This window comes from Pipra filicauda, unplaced genomic scaffold (genome assembly GCF_003945595.2).
Source record: "Pipra filicauda isolate LSUMZ 115617 unplaced genomic scaffold, ASM394559v2 scaffold426_size588282_pilon, whole genome shotgun sequence".
In the NCBI taxonomy this organism is placed as follows: domain Eukaryota; kingdom Metazoa; phylum Chordata; class Aves; order Passeriformes; family Pipridae; genus Pipra; species Pipra filicauda.
Window position 1 is genome coordinate 149,752 of NW_024104561.1, and position 23,383 is coordinate 173,134.

General features: G+C 36.9%; 1 protein-coding gene across 4 annotated transcripts in view; it reads left to right on the plus strand.

Annotated features, from left to right (window-relative positions):
- The window catches only part of CPLANE1 (ciliogenesis and planar polarity effector 1), a 55,591-nt gene that overhangs the window by 18,165 nt on the left and 14,043 nt on the right, over positions 1–23,383 (plus strand). For 2 of the 4 annotated variants that reach the window (XM_039385636.1, XM_039385639.1), the window contains exons 19-37: positions 1,502–1,719; positions 2,003–2,167; positions 3,228–3,366; positions 3,777–3,886; positions 4,725–4,886; positions 5,048–5,156; positions 5,511–5,820; positions 6,286–7,216; positions 8,053–8,216; positions 9,106–9,242; positions 9,813–9,895; positions 14,254–14,336; positions 15,620–15,688; positions 17,111–17,303; positions 17,921–18,178; positions 18,351–19,097; positions 19,944–20,110; positions 21,112–21,241; positions 22,219–22,273. In XM_039385636.1, coding sequence (XP_039241570.1) covers positions 1,502–1,719; positions 2,003–2,167; positions 3,228–3,366; positions 3,777–3,886; positions 4,725–4,886; positions 5,048–5,156; positions 5,511–5,820; positions 6,286–7,216; positions 8,053–8,216; positions 9,106–9,242; positions 9,813–9,895; positions 14,254–14,336; positions 15,620–15,688; positions 17,111–17,303; positions 17,921–18,178; positions 18,351–19,097; positions 19,944–20,110; positions 21,112–21,241; positions 22,219–22,273 — 4,230 coding nt within the window. The remainder of the gene's footprint in view (positions 1–1,501; positions 1,720–2,002; positions 2,168–3,227; positions 3,367–3,776; positions 3,887–4,724; positions 4,887–5,047; positions 5,157–5,510; positions 5,821–6,285; positions 7,217–8,052; positions 8,217–9,105; positions 9,243–9,812; positions 9,896–14,253; positions 14,337–15,619; positions 15,689–17,110; positions 17,304–17,920; positions 18,179–18,350; positions 19,098–19,943; positions 20,111–21,111; positions 21,242–22,218; positions 22,274–23,383) is intronic. The other 2 variants (XM_039385638.1, XM_039385637.1) reach the window with 2 other exon arrangements.

The following is a 23,383-nucleotide window of genomic DNA, read 5'->3' on the forward strand; positions in this document are numbered from 1 at the left end:
TCCAATGTGCCTATTACTGTTACAGTATAGGGATTTGGGTTTTGGCTTTGATCAATCCAGGAATGGAGTCTATACTGTCCTAACCCTGATTGGACTCTATGTGGTATTACCTTGTTTGGAAGAAAACTGAAGCTTCATTAGAACAAGCTAAAAAAGCAAATGTATGAACAGTATGTAAGGTATCATCACACTTAAAATTAGCTATGTGAAGGTGTATAGTTTTGGTTTTCCTTTCTGTCAAAGGGGATAGGGCTGGTGTCTCATAGCCTGGCACCTCCATGTCCCCAGGTCCAGCAGCTAGCAAGGCTGAGAGTGGGTTCCCAGTAGGCACATACACAAACACACATCCCATCATGAACCTTGTGCGATCCCAAAAAGCTCTTCCTCTGCATTCTGTAGTATGTCCTATCCTTCTTGACAGTAACCTCTCTCAAGCCAAGAGGTACTAAAGGGAGCCTCTCCCATTGACTCACTTGATAGGTTTCATAACTGGACCTTGGGGCTGATGGCTCTCCTGGGAAAAGCCTGGACAGGTGTCCATTTCTCTGAGTACATAATTTGTTGCTGTGCATCTCTGGGCATGTGGAGATAAGCCTTTGGGCTTATTTTTCTACTCTGAGTAGATGGGTCTAGGGTACTATTCAATCTCTGTGCTCCTTTGTATGTGTGTAGATCAGATTTTTATCATATAACCTAATTTAATATTTTACTGCTAAAATTCACAAAATTAGTCAAATCAACCTGTCCTTATGTACATTTTACAGGAAGTTTACTGGCAAGATCTCCATTTCTTACTCTCTTTTTGTGTGTTTTAAAACCACATTTCAAGTTCCTGTCAGCAGGTGGATGTTAATTAATCTTTTTCTAACATTATGTACATTCTTCTTTTGTACTCATTTCCAGGGATTTTGTTTCAAATAGACGCATACACAAATATGTGCTGTATGTAACAATCTATAAGTATGATAAGGAGTTGGAAAGATTTGACAGCATTTACTTCAAGACTAGCAGGAGGAGTAGAAATGCAAGTAGAGCAGTATGATTCTCTGTGAATTTCATGAACCAGTTAATGATGTATGTTAAATGTCCTGCTGCCTCTAGGAGGTGAGGTAAAGATGTACTAATATGTAGAAGAGATCCAACAAAAGAGATCCTTGATCTTTGTGCTTACTGATAAAGGAGTTGTTTTAGTCGTTATTAATAGTGTACGTAGTTTATGCCTGCTTGGTAAGAATGATTTGCTAGACTTTTATTCCAACCAAATGCCTGGCTGAACTGTTCTCTATCTAGAAAAGCAATAGCTTCCCCGTTAATAGGGAAAATTTAAAATTAGGAATTGAATACTATTTTCAACTGTGAGAGATCTTATCATAAAGCAAGTAGGTGAAATCTATGATTGTAATAGATTAATGCAAATTCTGAGAACATAGCCTCATATCAAAATGAAGGCCCATGTATTCAGTCAATTAATTTTTTGTTTTCTGTGCTTAATATTTTATAGATCCCATTGAAGAGGAAGATGCAGATGTTCTTTATAGTTCAATACAAGAACTACTGAAAGCAGCTGTTATGGCAGATGCTGATATTCTCTCAGAGACGTTTCAGCTGTTGATGGATTCTGCCAAGGATGTCAGCAGAAAATTGTATGGTTTGGTTCCAGCTGGGCTCTATCTTCCAGCGCCACCGTTATACTGTCCTCAGCCAGCTTCCCTCAGTGAAGTAAGCATGTGTGATAGAAGTTTCTTGGGTCTTTGTTTGAATGTATTTATGAAGTGATCATGATCTTTGTTCTGGTTCCTTTCAGCTCATTTTTCTGTTTTTTCCCATGTCCCTTCATTTACTTGACTAACACCATAGTGATAAGAAACTAGGTGTGCCTCTGTGTTTTTTCCATGAAGGATCTATGCTGTAAAGAAGAAGGGAAATACTTTTAGGGACCAAAACAGCATTTAGGTATATGTCCTTTCTAATTTTGTGGTTTGTTTGTTTTTTCATTATTCAGGAAGATGGCAATGACAGTCTTTTAAAAATGGAGAGAGAAATTCGTCAGAAAGTGTCAGGAGTTCTTCAGCGAATTATGTTGCTCTTCCGGGCTGCTCATTGTTCTTGCCCTGCAGCACAGTGGTATATTACACAACTGAAGCAGGCAAGAAAAGTTATGCAGAAGGTAAGAATTTAACTGGGTTTTTTTAATAACTTCATATTTAATAACTTTTTAATAACATTCATATTTCATTGTAAATATTACTGACATTCTTGCATTTGTATTGCAGAAGCGTTCAGTCTCACCTGGGCTTTGATGTCATGTTTTTTTACATGTCATCTAGTTTTACACTCCATGTTCTTTTTTTTTTTTTTTTTTAAGGAAACCAGAACTTAAAGATATCGGGTATCTAATTCATAAAGTGTTTCCTTCTGTGTGTCTTTCTATACCTACTTGGTAAAATTCTTTTCTTCTCCATTTGAAAAGAGCAAGCAACCTTTAATTGGGAGTTATAGCTATTAGCTGGAAGCATGTTCCAGTTCACTTAGGGCTGAATATGTAGCAGAGAAGCTAATGCTCACTTCAGGTAAAGGGGTCACCTTATTGCACAGAATTTATAGGATATCATTCTACTATTGTGCAATTTCTTTCTGCAGAAGCAAGATCGGAATTTATTGATTAAAATTTTTTGTGTACAGTCAGGTTTTTCTTAGGTAATTTTTACACAACTGCTTAAAGAAGATTGACTTACCCACAGAAGGGAATGTGTGTGACTCAACCTCCTGCACCAGCATTAATGCAGTGATCCAGATCAGGAATGGTCTGACTGACAAATAATTCCTTCTCTTTGTTCATTGCATGGTCACGTGCTTAATGCTGGCACAGGAAGGTGATCACATGTCCCAGCTGAAACTGGAGGGAAAACTAGTCTACCTTGGCAACAGCAACGTGGACTGTATTGGATTAATCTGGTTTCTTGATTGTGATCTTTGTTGTTCTTATACTTGGTTACTCCTGTGTTTCATGGTAATCATGAGTACTATTCAAACAAAAGCATTTTTTTGTGCCATAGAATTTTCAGAATAGTGATTTGAAGAAAATGGAAAGCAAGCTTAAGGGAATTTACTGTTATTCTGCTAATAACTGAGAGGCTGTGCATTTAGCAGTGATACATATAAAATGTCAACTGATTTTTATTTCCATTTTGATTGTTTATTTATTACTTTATTTTTACTGTCTGTAGATTCGAATGAAAGGATCTCTTCCTTTGCTGAGTCCGTTCCCAGAGACTTTGCTTCGTTACTGCAATTTCTGCACTGTTTTGTGTGGAACTACATCTTCTGAACCCCATCAGTTTGATGATATTACCTGTAAAATTTTAGGTCTGTATGCAATAACATAGAATAACTTAGAGCTAGAAAAAAGAAAACCAGTGAAAATCCGCAGGTGCAAATAAGTTCTTATTAGCTTGAAATGGTATATTGCAGTGTGTGCAGAAAGACATTCCTTTTCCAGGTTTTATGGTAGTTGTCGAAACTCTTACTCTGAAATGTGCTCTTCTGGATTTGGGGTGGGGGAAACATGTTACAGACCTGACAGGTGTGAGAGAAAATGAAGTTGGACTGAAGAGTTCTAGCTGCAGAACAATATTGAAAAATCAAGAATGAGTAATTCTTTTTTCTAAAACTACTTTTAGGATAATGTGAATTACTTTCTTGTAGCTAAAAATTCCAAGCTATTCTATTTAACGTATTTAAATAGCATCTCACCGTATCTCATATTTGTGTTGTAGGTGGGTTCAGAGAGTTATGTTCATTATGTTGGATGTTTCATGTTCGTGAAAAATTGTCTGACAACTGTAGGCAGTACCAAGCTGCAAGGGAAAATATTAGCAATATGCAGGTAATTATATTAGTAATACAGTAAAAATACATTTTAGTTGCATGAAGCTATGAGAAGGATTCTAAAGGTCTACTGTATATTTCTGTGAGAACTTCTATTTGCTTAACAGGACAAAATGAGCACAGTGCTACAAGATGCCGCATGTATGTGATGCTACAGAATAGTGCTATCCATATGAACTCCATCTTCCTAACAGTATTTCTGTTGGGCTTTTGCTTGGTATTTAACTGAGATAATTGAAGAGATGCTGCCACAAGAGAAATATTTATTACACTTGTTGTCTTCTTAAATATTTACTTCCTGGTTTGGGGTTTTTTTGCCATCAGGTTAGGATATTTTGGGTATTTCCTTACTAATGTATATTTTATACACCAAAAATGGCGTTAAGTATGGTGTTAAATAAATGTGGTTTTCAAAAAGAATAATAATCTTAATTGTCTTGATCCCAAGAAAGAATTTATGATCACCTTAAATCACAGTAAAATTATTTAGTGGTAGTTCAGTATTTTTAGTCTGTTACATCTAGTTTAGTCAAACACTCAAGTTTTACTCTAAATGACTGCAAACAGACTCTTCAGCAGTGTTAATGGAATTATTTCCTAAGGTGGTTTAAAAAAAGCTCTTTTTTTTTCCATCCTTTTTTTTTTAATGTGCATTATGATTGACTACAACCTTGATTTGTCTCCTGGCATCATACACTTCTGTGCTTGGCAGTTAAGTTAGAGGTCTTTATTTTTTATTGGCTAGGGAAGAAGCATTACCATTTGCAATGTATGAATAATTTTGCCGAAATATGTTGTCCGTATAAATCAATGTTTCTGGCAATTTTTTTTTTTAGGATCTGAAGAAGAATGAACATGATGCCTCCACAGTTGAGCATTGTCTGAATGCAGTGGGATGGGCTTGTCGAATGCTTCCTTTCTGCAGGTTCATGAATGTTGAAGAATTAGTTCAAGATGTAATTTTGAGTCTGCTTGGAGAATTGCCACCAACAAAAAAGGTAGAAGAAATTAAAGCTAGAATAAAAGCAGTAAAAATTATCACAAATGTTTCTTCTCCTTGGAAAAGCTACTAGTCAGGTTTTCTAGTGGTGAAAGTTCTGTGGGAAAAGATACCTTACCTGTATGTTGGCTGCTGAAAAAGATGTGGTTTTTTGTGCAGGTGGCAGAGATTTTTGTAAAAGCATTTCCTAATCCTGAAGATATAAGGGTTCCACTAAGAGATAAATATAATGCACTTCAACAGCGACTCAGGCACAGCGTAGTTAAAGGTAATGTTCATCCTTCTTCAGGAAATATTAAACAAACTTTCATTTTTGCCTTACTTATTAACAGGGTATTATTGTGACATAACCTTCTTTCATACGCCATGTAAAACAATTACTGTAGTTTCTGGTTAGACAACTTTGAGTTTTGTGACAAATTGTGTGTTTTCTTTCTGATACATCTATACCAATTACAGAGTGTCATGACTGAAGTTTTTGGTGTTTCTTCACTTTATCGTAGTTTCTTTCTGTATTTCTAAATGGCTATAATTTATTATTTTAATTTAAAGCTAATTAATTTCTCAGTTTGAGAGACTAATTGAAAACTGAAAATTTAAAAATTGGTTTTCTTTCTTTCAGTAGGTCCTGAAAATGAAGAAATTATGTCTGTTATTATTCAGGCTGCTGAAGAAGCGAGAAAGAAGGCCTTGAAACGTGTAATAAGGAACATAGGCCCTATAGAAATTAATATTTGGGAGCCAGCAGAAGAGGAAGCAGCAGATGATAAGGAACACTGTTATGACAGATTCTCAATAGGCACTAGTCTAAGCACAAGCACACTTACTGATCTGGGGAATCCTCAGGTATACACTGATGCTGACACAGCAGATACACTTTCTGATGCTTTGTGTACTGAAGAAATAAGAGCTCAAACGCCTTCATTCCAAAGGTAGGAAGAAGTTGCAGCAGGAAGCTATCAGTTTAAATTGAGAGATGGGGGCGGGGGGAAGGAAAAAAAATAAGTTGTATCCTGCTGATCAAGTAATCTTTTCACCAAACAGGATAATTGCCACTTTGAGTGATTTAAAGAATCACAAATTTACCAAATCAGAGAACTGCTAATGTTATATCAGTTAGTAAGTGTCTAATATGTTATTGAAGTGCAAGTTATTATCAGCTATGTCCACGTTCTTATATGTTACTGCCTAATTTCTCCCTGTGGAAAATTATGGATTTTGCGTTTGATTAATTTGCCACCTTAACATTGTATTAATGTCTACTTGAGTTTGTTAGTTTACCCTTTATTAATACTAAAAGAAGAAAAGAAAGTTATGTTGCATTTAGTTATTTTTTCATGTAATTCTTCTTAAAATGGATTTTGGTGTTAACAGTTCTTATGTTTATTGCCTTACAGAAATAATGAACACCAGAGAAAAGGAGAAATAGGTAGCAAAAATAGCACATGCAAGATAAAAGCTCTTAACTGGAAAACAATACAAAAAGACAAAGTATACAGAAGAGACATGCATAATCAATGTAATTTGCCTGTAGTTGGTGCATGGGAATTTGAACGTGATGATGATGAATATGTTAGGTTTTTAGAACTCTTTTTGAGTTATGTTCTTGAGAGAGACCTGATAAAGTACGGTGACATTGGAATTCCATTTCTTACTAGTTTTTCTGGACTTCTTCGAGAGCATGAATTGAACTCTCTCTTTTTTGATGTCCACACAACACTAAAACGTCGACAAGGCAAAAGTAGAAGTCCAAGTGTATTTAGAGCTGGGTCTTGCTATACTGTCACCCTGTCACCTTGTGATCCCGAAACATCTGTCTATAACAAAACCCAAAATATTTTGGAAAAACCAACAGTTGTGCAGTCCATTGTACAGACAAAAGAACCTTCTGTGCATAACCTAATGAAAGGACTTAACAAAGGATTATTTGGTTTAAAACACAAATCGATTTACAGAGCTCAGACTCATAATCAAGGAGTCACTGTTGCACTAGCAAGCCGGACCTTTCCTAGCCATACTTCGTCTACCCTGCAAACTCAGGCAACTTCTAAATACATTTACAAAACTGTTGATGTACTTGATACTGTACCAGGAGAAGAACTAATGATAGAATTGATGGACAAGTTGAGCAATATTGCAAAATTACTTGAGTGGATGATCAGATGGTCTGACAAAAGACTGCTTTGTGGTTCCAATAAACAAGATTCCTTAGAAGAGATTCTTCCAATGATACACATGAAAACATCAGCAGCTGCTGTCCTTACTTCTCTATGGCTGTTAGAACAGTTATACAGAGAGAGATCTCAAACAAAGAGCATAAAATATAAGGTAAGAAAAAGGATGGGATAAGTGTCAATGAAATGTGAGTGAATTATGCCAGTAAAGAAAATCACACATTTTACCTCACTTTTCTGTTTTCAGTAAAACCTGGAACACTAATTAATAGCCTTTCCTTTAAGAGTTGCTAGGAAAAGAGAGAAACATTCCAGAAATACTGGAATTCTGTCTGTAGAAATACTTGGGTTGGAGGTGAAAGTTCTCTTTGGAAACCCTGTTCAAAATCTAGCTCCTCTATCCAGATAGCATATTATTTGTGCAAATTCCTGTAAGTTTGACCATTGTGTCTAGTTTTAGAAATAATCTTTGAAGAAACCTAGTACTGGAGATAGAATATGGCAAAGCAAGACAAGGAGTAAAATTTCTCTGGGAAGACTTGAGTTAAGGTTCATTTGTCTTTGATGACAGTGCAGATATATTTTGACTGGAGTATTTAAACTAGTTAAAGATCAGCAAAAAGTGACTAGCATTGTTATATAGAGATCTGTATTACATGTGATGAAGGCCAAACCTTATTGTATGTATTTGTTTCGATTCTAGTGTCACATAGTGGCTTTGACAATTGACACTCAATTGACACTGATAAATATTTCCTATGTTTCCTTTGGATAATTCAGAGCATCATTGCTTCACTTAATGCAAAAAGGTGCAAAACTCAGGTTCCACAGGTACCTATAAATCCAGGTTTCCTCAGCTCTAAAAGAAAAAAATATGAGTTAAGCATAATCGTTCTATATGAAATCACTGTGGGTTTTTAAATAGTATCAGGTATCTTTTTTTTTTATTTTAAACTAGTGAATTTTGATTATCATTATTTCTCTTAATAGCATCCAGATAATCGAGATGTGAAAGAATTTGTATCTCTATCAGAAGCCCAGTCTAGGACAGAGAAAGAAAGTAGTATGGATGAAAGCTTTTCCATAGCGGCCAATCCTGCTGCCAGTGTCCAGAATGCGCCAGCCTACGATGACTTTTGTAGAACTGATTTTAGGTAATTTTTTTTTTTTAACTTAAAAACTCTAGTTGGTCATAATTCCTCTGCTAAGCAGCCTGCCACTATGAAGAGTTCTGCTGTTATTATGTGTTACATATACATGTTTAATTTTGAGTGCAAAGTCAAACTCGTGCCTATTGTTTACAGCTGCATGAAGCAGATTGAATATCCATCAGCAGATGTATATCTAGGTAGAAAACAATGTAGCTGTTGCATAGTAAGTGATTTGTACATGGTTGTTTATAAACTTAGTGATGTGGAAATAGATTTTAGATTTCTGATGAAATGGATATCATGGTTTTCTCAAAGAATTCAGATAACTTCCACTCTCTTTAGGTAATTTTCCTTGAGTTCCGACGTGTACCTGAACTCCTTTGTGGCATTTCATCTTCTATTGCACTAAAGAAAAAAATACATGTCCAGTATTAGAAGAGAGAGATAGATAGATAGATAAAGATCTTTAGTATTCTGAAAATAATCTTTAGTATTTTGAGACAATCTTGTGTGTCTTGTCTGAGAATTTGGGTTTTTTTATAAAGGAAATTTCTATGTGGGAGATAAATGTAAACCTTAACCAGATGATTTTGAAGCCATAGCGCTTGTCTTCCATTTTTGATAGATCATGTGTGTTGGTTACATTTTTCTGGAAGCAGCTCACCTGAAGGAGTGTACCATCAATGACGCTAAAATATCACATCTACACAAAAAAAATTATTAAGCTTGGTTTAAATGAAAGTCAGATAGAAAACTTATATAAACATGGATTATATCACAACAGTGTTTATTTTTACAATTATGCACTAGCCTGCAATCTGAAAGAAACAGCATACTTGAACTAAGCTAGATACATATGTTGTTAACTGCCTTTTGTAATTCCAATTACCAGAGTGTCTACAAAGTCAAAATACTTTGATAAGAAGGAAATTATTCATGGAAATTATTCTGTACCATGTACGACTGAAGATCCTAATGAAGTAGAACCATTTGTTCGGCAGGAATTAGATATGATGTCGGAACGACAAGGTTTGTTTTAATGGTATATCCTTTTACTATGGTCTCATGTATCAAACAGTAGGAGTTTTGCATGAATATGATTATATGTCTCTCTGTTTAATCAAAAAATGAAAATAGGTTTTCATTGTTCTATTTAAAATATTTTATCCAGTTTACATTATAACTAATTTTATACAGTTGCTTTATCGAGACTTATTGATCAGTTTTTCACTTACGTAACTTTTTACTATAGAGATAGAACAGTGTGTATTAGCATGTTCTGTTCCCTCATATACTTTCATTTCAGAAATATTCACACAACTGTGCAAAACAACATGAAAATTGTAAGAGCTGACTATCCATGATTTAAGTTTATCGTACTCAAACCATTGAAATAACCTGCTTTTTTTTTTTCTCTCTCTTCAGGTGCATGCATCATCACTAGTAGTAAAACAAATCTTGAATTTGCTGAGACCTCTCTGAACACTTTACTCCTCGCTAGGGAAAAAGTGGACTAATGTGACCTGCTGTCAGAAATCACATAACAGTGCTGTAACCCATGTAGTTTTCTGATTTAGAGTAATTGTGTTTATTTTGTAGAGTTCTTTGAGGAGCCATATGAAACTCCAAAGAGCTCCAACAGCTCTGTCAAGATCAAACCTGTAGAACATTCTAGAGAAAAGGCAAGTTACTGTAGAATCGTCAAAGGTTTGGATTGGAAGGGACTTTAAAGATCATCTCATTCCAGCCGCCCTGCTATGGCCTTGAACACTTTTCATGGATCCACAACTTCTCTGAGTAACCTATTACAGTGCCTCACCTCCCTCACAGAATTTCTTCCTAATATCTGAACTAACCCGTCCTCTTTCAGTTTGAAGTAATTCCCTCCTCTCCTGTCACTATATGCCCTTGTCAAGGGTTTGTCTCCAGCTTTCCTGTAGGCTCCTTTAAGTACTGAAAGACTGATCTAAGGTCTCCCCAGAGCCTTGTCTTTTCCAGGCTGAACAACCCAAATCTCAGCCTTTCCTTATAGAAGAGGTGCTCCAGCCCCCTGAGCATCTTTGAGGCCTCCTCTGGACCTGCTTCAACAGGTCCATGTTCTTCTTATGCTGGGGGTCACAGAGCTCAACACAATGCTCCAGGTGAGTCTCATGAGGACAGAGTAGACCTCCCTCCACCTGCTGGCCATGCTCCTTTGGATACAGCCCAGGATACAATTCATTTTCTGGGCTGCAGGCACACATGGCAAGCTCATGTTGGACTTTTCATCAACCATCACCCCCAAGTCCTTCTCTCTTCAGGGCTGCTGTCAATCCATTCTCTGCCCAGCCTGTACTTGTGCTTGGGATTGCCCCAACCCATGAGGTTTGCACAGGTCCATCTCTCAAGCCTGTCACGATCCCTCTGGATGACATCCTTTCCCTCCAGTGTCCTGACCGCACCACACAGCTTGGTGTCACCAGCAAACCTGTGTCCTTGATCCCACTGTCCATGTCACCAACAAAGATGTTAAACAGTGCTGGCCCCAGTACTGACCCCTGAGGAACCACTTGTCACTGGTCTCCACTTGGACATTGAGCCATTGACCACAACTCTGAGTGTGGCCGTCCTGCCACTTCCTTATCCACCAAGTGGTCCATCCACCAAATCCACAACTCTTTAGTTTAAAGGCAGAAATGTTGTGCAGGACAGTGTCAAATGCTTTGCAGAAGTCCATGTAGATGACATCTGTTGCTCTTCTCTCATCCACCAACACTGTAACTCCATCATAGAAGGCCACCAAGTTTGTCAGGCACAGTTTGCCCTTAGTGAAACCACTTTGACTGTTACCATTACTTCCTTATTTTCCATGTGCCTTAGCACATTTTCCAGGGGGATCTGCTCCATGATCTTGACAGGTACTGAGGTGAGACTGACTGGCCTGGAGTTCACCCAGGTTTTCCTTATTTTCCTCTTTAAAAACATGGGGGTTATGTTTCCTCTTTTCCAGTCAGTGGGAACTTTACTGAACTGCCATGACTTCTCAAATTAGTGGCTTAGACACTTCATCTGCCAGTTCCCTCAGGACCTGTGGACCAATTTCATCAGGCCCCATGGACTTGTGCACCTTTTGGTTCCCTAAATGTTCCTGGTCTTCTACAACGGGAGTTTCTTAATTCGCCCATCCCTGCCTTTGCCTTCTGTGACTCAGGCAGTGGGGCTGGAACACTCGCCTGTGAAGACTGAGGCAAAAAACTCATCGAGTACCTCAGCCTTCTCCATGTCCCAGGTAACCAGACCTCTTATTTCCTTATGGAGAGGGCCTACATTTTCTCTAGTCTTCCTCCTGTTTCCCTTGATGATCCTGGCCGATTTAATTCTATCAGAGCTTTCCTAAACTGATCCCTGGCTGCTTTGACAGTCTCTCAGATATCCTTACTGTGTCCTGGCTTCCACCCTCTGTAGGTTTCTTTTTTGAGTTTGACGTTATCCAGGAGTACTTTGTTCATCCATGCAGGCCTCCTGGGGTTTTCTCCCAGCTTCCTCTTTGTTGGAAGGCATCACTCCTGAGGTTGCAGGAGGTGATTCTTGAATATTAACCAGCTTTCTTGAGCCCCTCTTCCCTCCAGGGCACTATGCCTCTATTAAGCAGATCACTGAAGAGGCCAAAGTCTGCTCTCCTGAAGTCCAGGGCAGTGAGCTTGATGTGCACCCTCCTCACTGCCCTGAGGATCTGAAACTCCACTATTTAATGGTCACTGCAGCCAATGCTGTCCTTGAGTTTCACATTCCCCACCTTGTTTCTGAGAACAAGGTCCCCCATAGTACCTGTTCTCGTTGGCTAATCTGTCATATGGAGAAGGAGATTATCATCAAAGCATTTCAAACCTCAGTTCCTCCAACAGATAGCAGGGTGGTTGAAAGTCCTTGAAGACCAGGGCTTGTGACATGAGGCTGCTCCTGTCTGCATGCAGTGGGCCTCATCTGCTCCATCTTCCTGGTCAGGCAGCCTGTGGCAGACCCCCACTGTAATGTCACCTGTCCCTGTCCTCCCTGTAATCCTGAGCCATGAGCTCTTGATCAAATCCTCATCCATCCCCAGACAGAGCTCTATGCACCCCAGCTGGTCACTGACATAGAAGGTGATGCTACCTCCTCATCTCCTCTGTGCTTTCTAAAGAGCCTGTATCTGTTCATTCCAACACTCCAGTCATTGGAGCCATCCTCCCACATCTCCACAGTGCCAGTAAGATAGTACCCTGCAGATGAGCACGTCTCTAATTCATTTATTCCCCATGCTGTATGTGTCTGCATAGGGGTATTTAAACTGGGCTCCTGATGAATCTGACTTACTGGTGAGCGCAGCTATAATTCCTTTGTGCTGCTCTTCAGGTGCTCTGTTGACCTGCAATTCCTCTCCAGGCTCTGGGCATCTCTTACTGGCCTTGGCATAAAACAGCCCCTCCCCTGGCAACTTGAGTTTAAAAGCCCTCTTCCCCTCTTGCCAAGCCCAGGATGATGCTCTTCCCCTTCTTTGATAGGTGGACCCCTTCAGCCCCCAGCAGAGCAGGTTTCTCAAGGTGAGTCCCATGGTTGAAGAAGCTAAATCCTTGGCTGTGGCACCAGTCAAGGTTGACTGCTTGATTCACCAGATTCAACTGACCCTTTCAAATTCTTTCCCTTTGACTGGGAAAGGAATTGACTCTGCTTTTAAGAGCCACTCACTGCTGCTCTCAGTGAGCACATTGGGCTGCCTTACTCAGCTCCAGCCTCTCTCCTGATCTGATAGGATCTTATGTGGAAGCATCAAATTGTTATGAATACTCTTTTCAAAATATCCTGATTTCATCATTGTATTTGTGAAGTTGAGGGCTTAAAGTGTTTAGGATTGGTGAATCTTTTTCCTTGCTTAGCAATAAATGTCATGATTGTAGGGTAGTAAGGTGAGATCTGCTCTGAGCACTTTTGAAAACGGATTTATTTTTCATAAAATTAAATGTGTGTATACCTATATATGTACCTATGGAAGGGGGCCCCTGGTGGTCTAGTGGTTAGGTTGCAGCACTCTCACCACTGCGACCCGGGTTCGATTCCAGGCCAGGGAAAAACTCCCCCGGGCAGATGGAGCTCGTCAGCCCTGTAAGGCCATCCATCTAAGAGAAGGTCACTCTAAACAAACCTACGTCCTGAGGACCTCGCTGCCACTGTCCAAGCTCGCTCGGCCCCGGCAGATGAACCTCAGGATTAAAGGGTGGGCTCAGTTCAGCGCACACTGTGTCTCACCTAAAAAATCCACTGCACAGGCTCGAAGGGTAATGACCTTTCCCAAATCTTCGCTCGCAAAGACTGGCCATACTACCTATGGAAGATATAATTATATATACATAAAATTGCATTAAAAAATTAAATAGATCAAGAAGTTTATTTTGCTTCTGTGTGAAAACTCAGTCTGGATCTGTAAGTGAGCCTTCTTTTTCCATGCATTGTTTTTGGTCATAAGTATCCTGTCTCCTAAATTGACTAAGGGCTGTTATGCTGAAAAGTGAATTGCAATGCCACCAGTTTACTTGCCTGTAGTACTCAAGATTCAGTGCTGTTAATGGGATTGGAAACAATAAATATATTGTGGTCTTCAATTCTGCAGTGCATTTTACTGTAGTGAATCTGTGGCATGTGTAAAATCCTGCATTTGTTTCAACTTCTTAGTTTGCAGATAGTTTGTGTATAATAGGATTGTTTCCACATTTTCATCTTTACTCAAGGGGGGGGTGAGATTAGCAGAATATATATGCAGGGTACTATATGGATATGAATTTGAAACTAAAAACTCATAATAATGACTTAAAAAGCAAGATGCCCAGGTGAATTGTCAAGATATCTCCTTATTTCTGATCTGTAGCTGTTCTCTGATAAGTATGTAATTTTGATTACTTTTTGTCTGATTTTTTCAAGTGGATGATTAATCATAAGTACATTTGCCATGGGCTAAAAAAAAAAGTACTTTATTAAAGCAGAAGGAATAGAAAAATTTAAAGTTTGGATGCATCTTTTTATGTTCCAGCAGGTCTCCATTTCAGATGTAGATAGTCCACAAGAAGATCAGAATGTGGAGGAAACAAAGGAAGAAAAGGCTGAACAGAATGTGTAAGAGACTTTTTGTTATTTGTTTCGGGTTTTTTTAATTCCCTTTTATCTTTGCTTAAAAATCCAAGGTATTTTTGTTAATAATGGCATCCACTGAAGTGTGCTGGGCTCGTGCTGTTGTTTATAGCGACAAACTCCTAGTTTCAAACAGGCATTTCACATATACAAAGTGCAGAGTGGATGAGTCTTTATTTTAGTAATGATATAATGAAAGAAGTGTGGGTTGTGGGAAGGTGTATTTTACGTCTGAGAAAAGGTCAGACAATAACTTGAAAAGCTTTCAGGTACACAGTTCCAGACCTGAAATAGGAGCAGCATCAGGCAAAATTCAGGTGAAGAGCTCTCTAGGAAATTATGACAATTAATTTGTTACAAAACATAGAAGTTGTTGTTTATGAAGCCAAAGGTGAGACAAAAGTGATGATAAGCTTGTTAGCTCCTGAGAGAGGAAGGAAGGCATTTTACACAACTTAAGAAATTTACTTTACTAAGATATTTTTAAAATTTAATGTTTTAAAATCTCTGTACGTTTATAATAAAATATATGTATAAAGTTAAAGAAACAATTCATAAACCTGGTTGTTTGAATAGATGACTGCTGAGTTTGATTTCTCTGGAAGTTTGCAAGGGAAGAAACTCTATATTCTGTAAACACAACATTCCTTGTGTTTACCACAAGGAATATCGCTCTTTTGAGATAATTTCATTTGTTTTAATGACAAAAAAGAATCAGCTTATTTTTAGTATATTTCAATTAGCTTTCTTTTAAGCGGTTTAATTTCAGAAGGACTTAGAATGCTCTGCTATTTTAAAATTACATATTTTTGTTTTAACTGCACATAAGAGGCTGTTAAAAGAATTTATTATGCCATTGTTTTTTCTATTTTTAGAAGTGCAGATTACAGTGATATTTACAGAATTGCTTAAATTAGATTTTGTCTTCCTTTGTCCACTGGAATCAACCTCTTTTTTGCCTGCTGCTTGTGTTGAATAGCCAGAACCTTTTCAGTGCTTTTGTTTGAGTCAGTTTCTGATTGCTAGGGAGACATAGCATGAATGTCAATATTTGCCATCTCAGGTTGCAGTGTAGTGCAGTAATTGAAGCCATGGAGATCAGTATAGCTCTGATCAGGTGGCTTTCAGGTATTTCATCTCATACTAATTAAAATACGTTTTTGAGAGGTTATGCATCCACTTATATACACATAGTTATATAAAGTGAAAATAAACAGCAAAACAAATTATTGTGGTATTTACAATACTATTATTTTCTTTCTTTATAGTATGACTGAGGTTGTTACTAGCACTTATTCTCATTCATTCTCTTTAAAACAAGATGCAGAAGTTCCTAGGTAAGAGAAACCTACACTGTTATAAAAAATAGATTATCCCTTAAATTTTTAGTCTGAAGTAATGTGATGTGTACATTTGCTTACAAAATATTTGCAAGTAAAATGTACCTGCAAACTAAGTAACTTTTCCTGAAACCTATTTGTAGTCTAATCCCCGAGGATCAAAACACTTGCATCTTGACCAGACTTCACAAGAATCAAACATGTCATTTGAGCTACTAGATTTCAAGAGACATAATAGTTTTGTTTTCTAGTTCCAGACAGAAGCATTATACAATATTACTATAGAAGATATATTGTTACATAAATCACCTGAACAATAATATTTTAAACTTATATTTACATTGTTATTAAATTATTAAAAGGTATATGTCCTACAGCATCTGATAGATTCACATAAATATATAGATAATATTTCTGTAAACAGGGAGAAGGTTGGAATTGAGAAAAGGGGTCAGGAGTCAGTCTCAGACCTTCAGTTCTAGAGCAGTCCTCTATGAGATTTTTTCAGGTTAGAGGAAGATAAGAACTACACATCCCTTTGGATTCCATTTCCATATGTCTCTAATCTCTTTTTCTTCTCGAGCTTTTCATGCCAACTTCTTTTAAAAAAACTTTACTCAAACTTTTGGGGTTTCAGGCCATGCTTCAGGCACATTCCAGTTGTCTTCCAAAAGCCCCTTCACATTTATTACATATCCAAAACCTTTTCAGTATTACTCATTAGACATTGCTTTATGCTTCTGTTTCTTCACATGCGTGGAGGCCATTCTGTACAACTGTGAAAAGTCCTCCAAATGTTGCCTGTATCCATAGCATTATCAGCATTTTTCTTAAACAGAGAAAGGTGTTTTGAGTCAATGTTGATGTAGGTAAAGTCTTTCAGTTTTTTTTATAGCTTAATGGAAATCCCAACCCTTTTTTCTTCATGTGAGGAATCCATCTACTTGATATTCTTTACCTACTAAAAGATTTTATTATCTCTATGAGAAAATTTAATGTATTGTATTATCTGGCATGTTATTTTAATTTTAAATGTGTTTTTTAATCTGAAATTTTATTGTTGATTTTTAAGTCCTTCCTTATTTTCTATCAGTTGTTTGGCTTTATGACTAACCAGGCCTTTTTTTTTGTCCCTTCTGTGAAATCGTTTTTTTCGTCTTGTTTCTCTAATGAAGATAATATTTCAGATATGCTTGTGGGTACAAAATCATATAAAACTTAGAGAAGCATTGGGAAAGTTGTCATACATAGTCTCTGGTGAAGATTGTGCAGTGTTAATTAATAAATTGTTCCTACAAATTAATTTTGTTTTTAGAAAACGGATACCTTTACATTTTTTCTGGATTTAGTTAAGACAACCTTATATAGATGTTTTGAACTATGAATGTTTTTCATAGTTTTGTTCTTTTCCTTTTGAAGTAATGCAGGCATTTCTGTAAGTGATTGCCAGCCTTTTCATACTGTTGTGTCAACTACGTCAAGTGTTGCCTCCCACACTTCTGTTTGTGCAAAGAAGCAAGAAGTCAAGGAAGAAGTCCCTCCAGAGGAGAAATCAAACACATCAGAAACTGTCAGACATATGCTCCAAGACGAAATGTTTAAGTTAATTCAGGTGAGAGCATCTCATTTTTTAAAATAATTTTCACAGTTCAAGCTGTGTTATTGAAGACAACAGACGTAATTATTGTTTTAAGTGCATTCTCTGCGTGTGGTTGTTTTTGAAAGAGATTTCCAGTTCCATGTTAAGCACCGTGAAAAGTTATTTTAGACTTAACTCTTGGTTTTGACTCAAGAAAATGAGTTATGTGATAATAGAAGTTTGAGTGTATTTTAGTTTACATAAATCAGTGTGCTCTAGTGGTATACATAAGGAAAAATTCTGGTGCTGTAACAGCTTCGCAGCTATACTAGGATTTAAGGTGTATTAGTACATTGAGCCAATTTTAAGTGACCTTACATTTACTAAAACTTCACAAAAAAAGTGAAGGAATTTGTCTTGCTTTAGCATAACCTGACTGTCGCAGGTATTTATTGTATCTTAAAAGAAAGTCCAGTACAATAAACAATTATATGAATTAAATTTTCAATTATACAAATTGAAACTTTGTGATGTTTATCTTGACACCTGTTTTTACAGGATAATGAACAGCAATAACACAGTCTAGACATAGAATTTTTGCTAAGATTCCTGTTAAAGTTGTTAAGAGTGTTAACTTTGTGTGTTTTCAGCTACAGCAGATCAACTTCATGAATTTAATGCAAATAGTGCAGTCATCCTTTGGCAACGTACCAAATGTGCAACAAATGTTGCAGCAGCATCAATCTGTTCACCTGGCTGGGAGCCAGCATGCACACACTGCCCAAGGCAATGGTTCTCCAAAAACACAGCTGCCCTCTCCAGAAAATAAGGGAAAACCTGGTCAAAAGAGCTCTGATTTTCATCAAAGGAATAGTGTAGAAGATGAAGGCAACAGTGGCCATGTAGAAGTATGTATATCAAAGTGTTGTTTATGAAGATAGTTCAGTATATCTGATATGTTATCTATCCTGTTGAATTAGGAAATATGTTTGTAGTGATTGGTGTAGACAAAACTATTTTTGTGCATATTTAGTACATGGTTCCTATGTAAATGCTGGATTGTTTGCTTTTGTGATTTAGAGTCATCTGGATGTGAATGCCTCTTTAACTCTACTTGAAAGCAACAGCAAGGAAACAAGATTTATGTCACCATCCCAATATCAGCATTCTTCAGGGCCTACTAAACCACTTCATCTCCTAGCTCCTTCCTCAAACATCCAGAAAACAGTGGGGTTTATTCCTATTGAAAAGAAAACAAGTTACTCAAGTGGATTTCCTTTGCTTAGGCTTGAATCAAGTTATTTCAAACCAGCATTTTTCCATCCAGTAGAAATGTCATCAGCTTCTGCCAGACCACCCCCAGTACCACGAGTAGCTTGGAGTTCATCAGACTCCTTATGGAACCATCAGTCATCATGCACGCCAAGAAAGAGTAAGGAAAAAGAATATTTCAGCAGGAGTAGATACGACCCTGAGATCCCAAGGCAAATGCACGAGGAAGAGAGGAGATGGGCAGAAAGAGTGCATAGGGGGCCTCCCAAACACCTGAACCTTGATCAGTATGCAGGGCAGCAAGAAGTTTCACCTCAGCAGCAGTTCCTTGCAGATGTGAATAGGTACAGAGCGCCGATCACTCAGAACCCGGCTGGTATTCCACTGTTGCACCTGCATCTTGACCCTGTACCCAGAGTTCCACCAGCTGTAAAGCAGCCAATCACTACTACTTTAATACCTGTTAAACGTGCAACAAAGGATACTGACTCCAGAGAAATACTACAGGATGCAGGAATATCACTACTTCAGGTTAATTTACTTCAAAAGAGGAAGGTACTGGATTTTAATAATACTTTTTTCTAAGTTGTAGTGGTTTTGCCATTTCATAATTTCTTATTCATCACAAATAAATTCATGTTTCCAGACTATGGAGTTTCAAGTGCTCAGCACAGCTACCAGGAGCAATCTAGAGGTACCAGTTTATCTGCATGTCAATATGAGGCTGCAAGCCTGAAAGTGTTTTTAATGGTGTTAGATTGATTCCATGTTCCACAGTTCATCACCATTCAGCCCATTAGTAATGAATGCAAAGATTTTACTATCTAAAGTATCGGATAATATTTATATGGTAACGAGCAGTACTGGTTTTTTTTCCGAAATGGTAATAGAATTATTTACAGAAATAGAATGCAGTGATAAATCCTCTTTTGTAGTGCAGAAATAGGATGCTAAAAGGCTGAGTAAGAAAACCTTATCTTATGGATGCTGAGAACTTGATGTTTTGAAAAATGTTGTTTCTGTTACAATCTTATAAGCTTGCACATTCCAGTTGAAAAGAGTGGAAATGCTTTTTCTTGAAAGGTATTTCTTCAGTCCTTGTCTACATTGCACCGTTCCTACCTTCATCCTGAACTACGTGGATAGGAAATGCAAATATTACTGAAATATGTTCTGTGGAGAAAATTCCCATCTTTTAGTTTACTTTAAGAAAATAATTTACACATGTACATACTGGCAGAGGTCCTGGCCTGATGCTGTTAATATTACATTTCCATTTTCTTTACAAATTGCTACAGGAGTTTTGTTTGTATAACCGAGATCCAAACTGGACCTACTTTTTTCATCCAATCTGATGGGTTCCCCTTTCTCTTTTCTCTCTCTCTCTCTGAACCCTTTCAGGCACCAAAACTCATCCCATTTCAAGATCTCATTGCGTTTGAGCAACGCCATCAGCATAATTCTGTGCTCAGCACTTCCTATGGACAAGACCAAACTGAACCTATCCAGTTACTAAAAACTAATGTTGAACCATTTGAACTGAGAGATGTGCAGAAAAATAGAAAAAGGCAAGCCAGACTTTTTAAGTGGGAACTTCATTTTGAAAAACTAGCTGGTAACCTGTACCTTTTAGCTTTGAGATCAGAGGGATTGGATGTAATTCTCTTGGCAGAGAATAAAATACTAAATGTTAGTAAAAACACAGCAGAACTATATCATTAAGGCACGAAGGGGTTTTTGCTGTTAGCAGACTGATAAGAAGAAGAGTCAAGGGGGAATTCTTACATATTGCTATTTGTCTTTTAAAGCCTTGTTGTTACCTGACTGCTGTATACTGTTTATGAAGTACTTTGCAGTTTACACACAATGAATCTTAATAGGCTGCTGTCTGTTCTGCATGTTGTCACTGTTAGTAGTAATCTTCAGGAAAAAAAGGGTTACACTCTTTCAGTATAGTTCAATATTTAGGCTGGTTTTTAATACAGACAGTGATTAATTAGCAAAATTCCTGCTGAAGCAGTATTTTCTTTGTTAAGTATCTTATTATTTATGAAATTTGATTTATTTGTTGTTAATTGATTGCACAAGCAGTTAAAACAGTTTGTTTAAGCTACTTATATATCCTTGTTCAGTTCTCATAGAATGTTGGTAGAATGTTCTAGAATAGAACACTTGCTTTCTTCTGATTAGTTGTCTTATAATCTACTTATCACATATCACAGAAGAATTGCAACTTTTTTATAAAATAATTAGAAAGTTTCTGTGATAACTGAAGTTTGTCTCACAGATTCTTTACAGGTATTTTGCGAAGTAATTATTAATTATACACAAAACATAGATGTGGATTGTTATGTAGTTTGTAATGTTTAGTACAAATAGCTTATTAGTCAATTAACAGATTTTAGTGTGATTGTTAATATTTTTATGAGTTTCTACAACAATTTTGTGTAGATTTCAGATAGGTAAAAATAGTGCTTTGAACTGATCTGTGTGCAACAGTTCTGTTTATCTTTTCCATCTTTAATTCAGTGCACATCTTATTCTTTATCTGTAATTAATATGTTGACAGAAGAAAAAAGCGTAACAAGAAACAACTACAAGAGAAGGAGGAGAAGAAGAAACCAACTGTGTCCTTCTGCCCAGAGGCCTCCATCATCACTATTAGTGACACAGAAATGGTTGACGAATCAGAGACTGAGGTATAGAATAATATTTCTTTCTTTGCTTTTTTCCATTCAAGTATTAACAGAAAGGAAAGAAGTGGAAAACTATAAACCAAAACAATAATGTACATCACTTTTAGGCTCTAGCCTAGAAACGGTATATATATATTTAATTGACAGACTTGCATTTTCTGTAAACAGTAGATTTATTTTTATGAAATATTCTAAGATTACTATTGTTTTTCCTGGAACATGAACTTGTCTGTTTTTATAGGATGTAAGTCTGTATGAACATTTATAGTAAAAACATACAGAAATGTTAAAAAAAATTGCATTTAGCCTAGGACAAATGACCCAGGCATTTGTCATTTCACAAATGACAAATGACCCAGGCATTACTCTTTTCATGTGGGGCTATATGGATGACAGTGTAAAAGTAGGAATGGGAAGTATGAGATCTCAGTTCTGTCACAAACCAGAAACTGAGAAAAGAAAGTCTTTATCAGGGTAGGTTTTGATTTATATACTTGTACTTTTCATTTGCCAAGGCCTTTTTGATACCTTTTTGGGGATTATCCTTGCAAGTACCAGATTTCAAGCTAGAACACCACCAGATTTAAAGCTAGAACACTACCCAGAGCAGCAGACTCTGTTTCTGGTCTGTACCACACCTTTGAGACTTCACTCCAGCACAGCAGCTGGAGACCCTCTCCAGACCAGGGAGATATTACTTAGGGTACAGCAGATATAGCATATACTCAAAGAGGAATAAAGAATTTGTGTTACTGCAGATCACCCTGAGGTACATATGAGGTTGTCACATAGCCAGTAATTCCACTGAGCTGGAATAGATCAGAAGAATTTAAAAAGGAGTAACAAAACAAAATTACAATGGTTTTTTTCCCCCAGTTATTACTCACACAAGGTATATTGGATAGTTAAACAGCATCAAGAAAGCCTTTAATCTGCATTGGAACTATTTTTAAAGATGATTCCTTTTTTCCTTATATTAGGATCACAAAACAGAATCGGCATCTTACCCTCAAGATGGTTTGTTTGTTTCAATGGGCAAGTACAAGTCTTTTTAGTGCTTTGAGTGCTTAAATAACAAAAAAAACAGGGACCATAAGTTTGTTAGATTTCAAATGAAAACTCTGTGGTCATCAAGATGTTAAAAACTTGGATCGTGTAGTCTGTGGGCAATACAGCTTAATGGCTTATGGTGTCTTTCCCCAGACCTTTCAGGATGGACAACAGGTTTCCAAACTTTTTTAGGCATAGTGAGTTTTTAGGGGATTGGTGTGGAGAGACATGCAGGCAAATTTAAGGTCTTATATCAATTATCTGAAGACTCAGAATAGTTCTGAAAATCACAGAAGTATTTTAATTTTTTTCATAATGAGTGATAGTCTTGTGTTTTTATGGTTAAAAACAATTGAGTTAGTGAAATAACAACATAAGTATGTTGAATGAATTTCAGTAACTATGGTTTCATTATAACTATGGTTATGGTAACTATTGCTTCCATTAACTATGGTTCTTGGTCATTTCTGTTCATGTGATTTATCAAAATAATGCTGTGAACAATGCTTTTTAATATTAAATTGTTTTCTTTTTACAAAACAGATATTATTCCAATTTTATTTGCCTGCATAGTCTAACTACACAGAATTTAAGGCTCTTTTAAAAGAGATTCAATGTTTACAATGCTTATAGCTTGCAACATTAAGACCATGCCTGTGGAAAGATTTGCTTCTTTCTAGTATTCAGCACAATATTCAGTCTTATCAGAGGACAAAATACAATCTATTCTCTAAATAATGGCTTGCAAACCTCTGTAGAAACATCAATAAAGAAATTAAGGTATACACATCATAAATGTTTCCCCCCTTTTTGGACTGTGAAGCAGACTTTTATGGTACAGCATACTAAAATATTGAATTTAAAAATCATATACCTAAACTGAACCTTGATTTTAATTCAGTGTAACATTGTAAGTCGCAATACAGTTGCATATTCACATCAAGTAGGTAGCATGAACTTTTCTGGGAATCATTCATGACATATGCTTAGAGAAAAGTTAAAAATATCTGTCAGGAATACAAAGAAAAAACTGTTGGAACCCATAGTTTTGAGTTAGTATCATTGCTTTCAAGGATGTCTAATTCTTGTGTTATT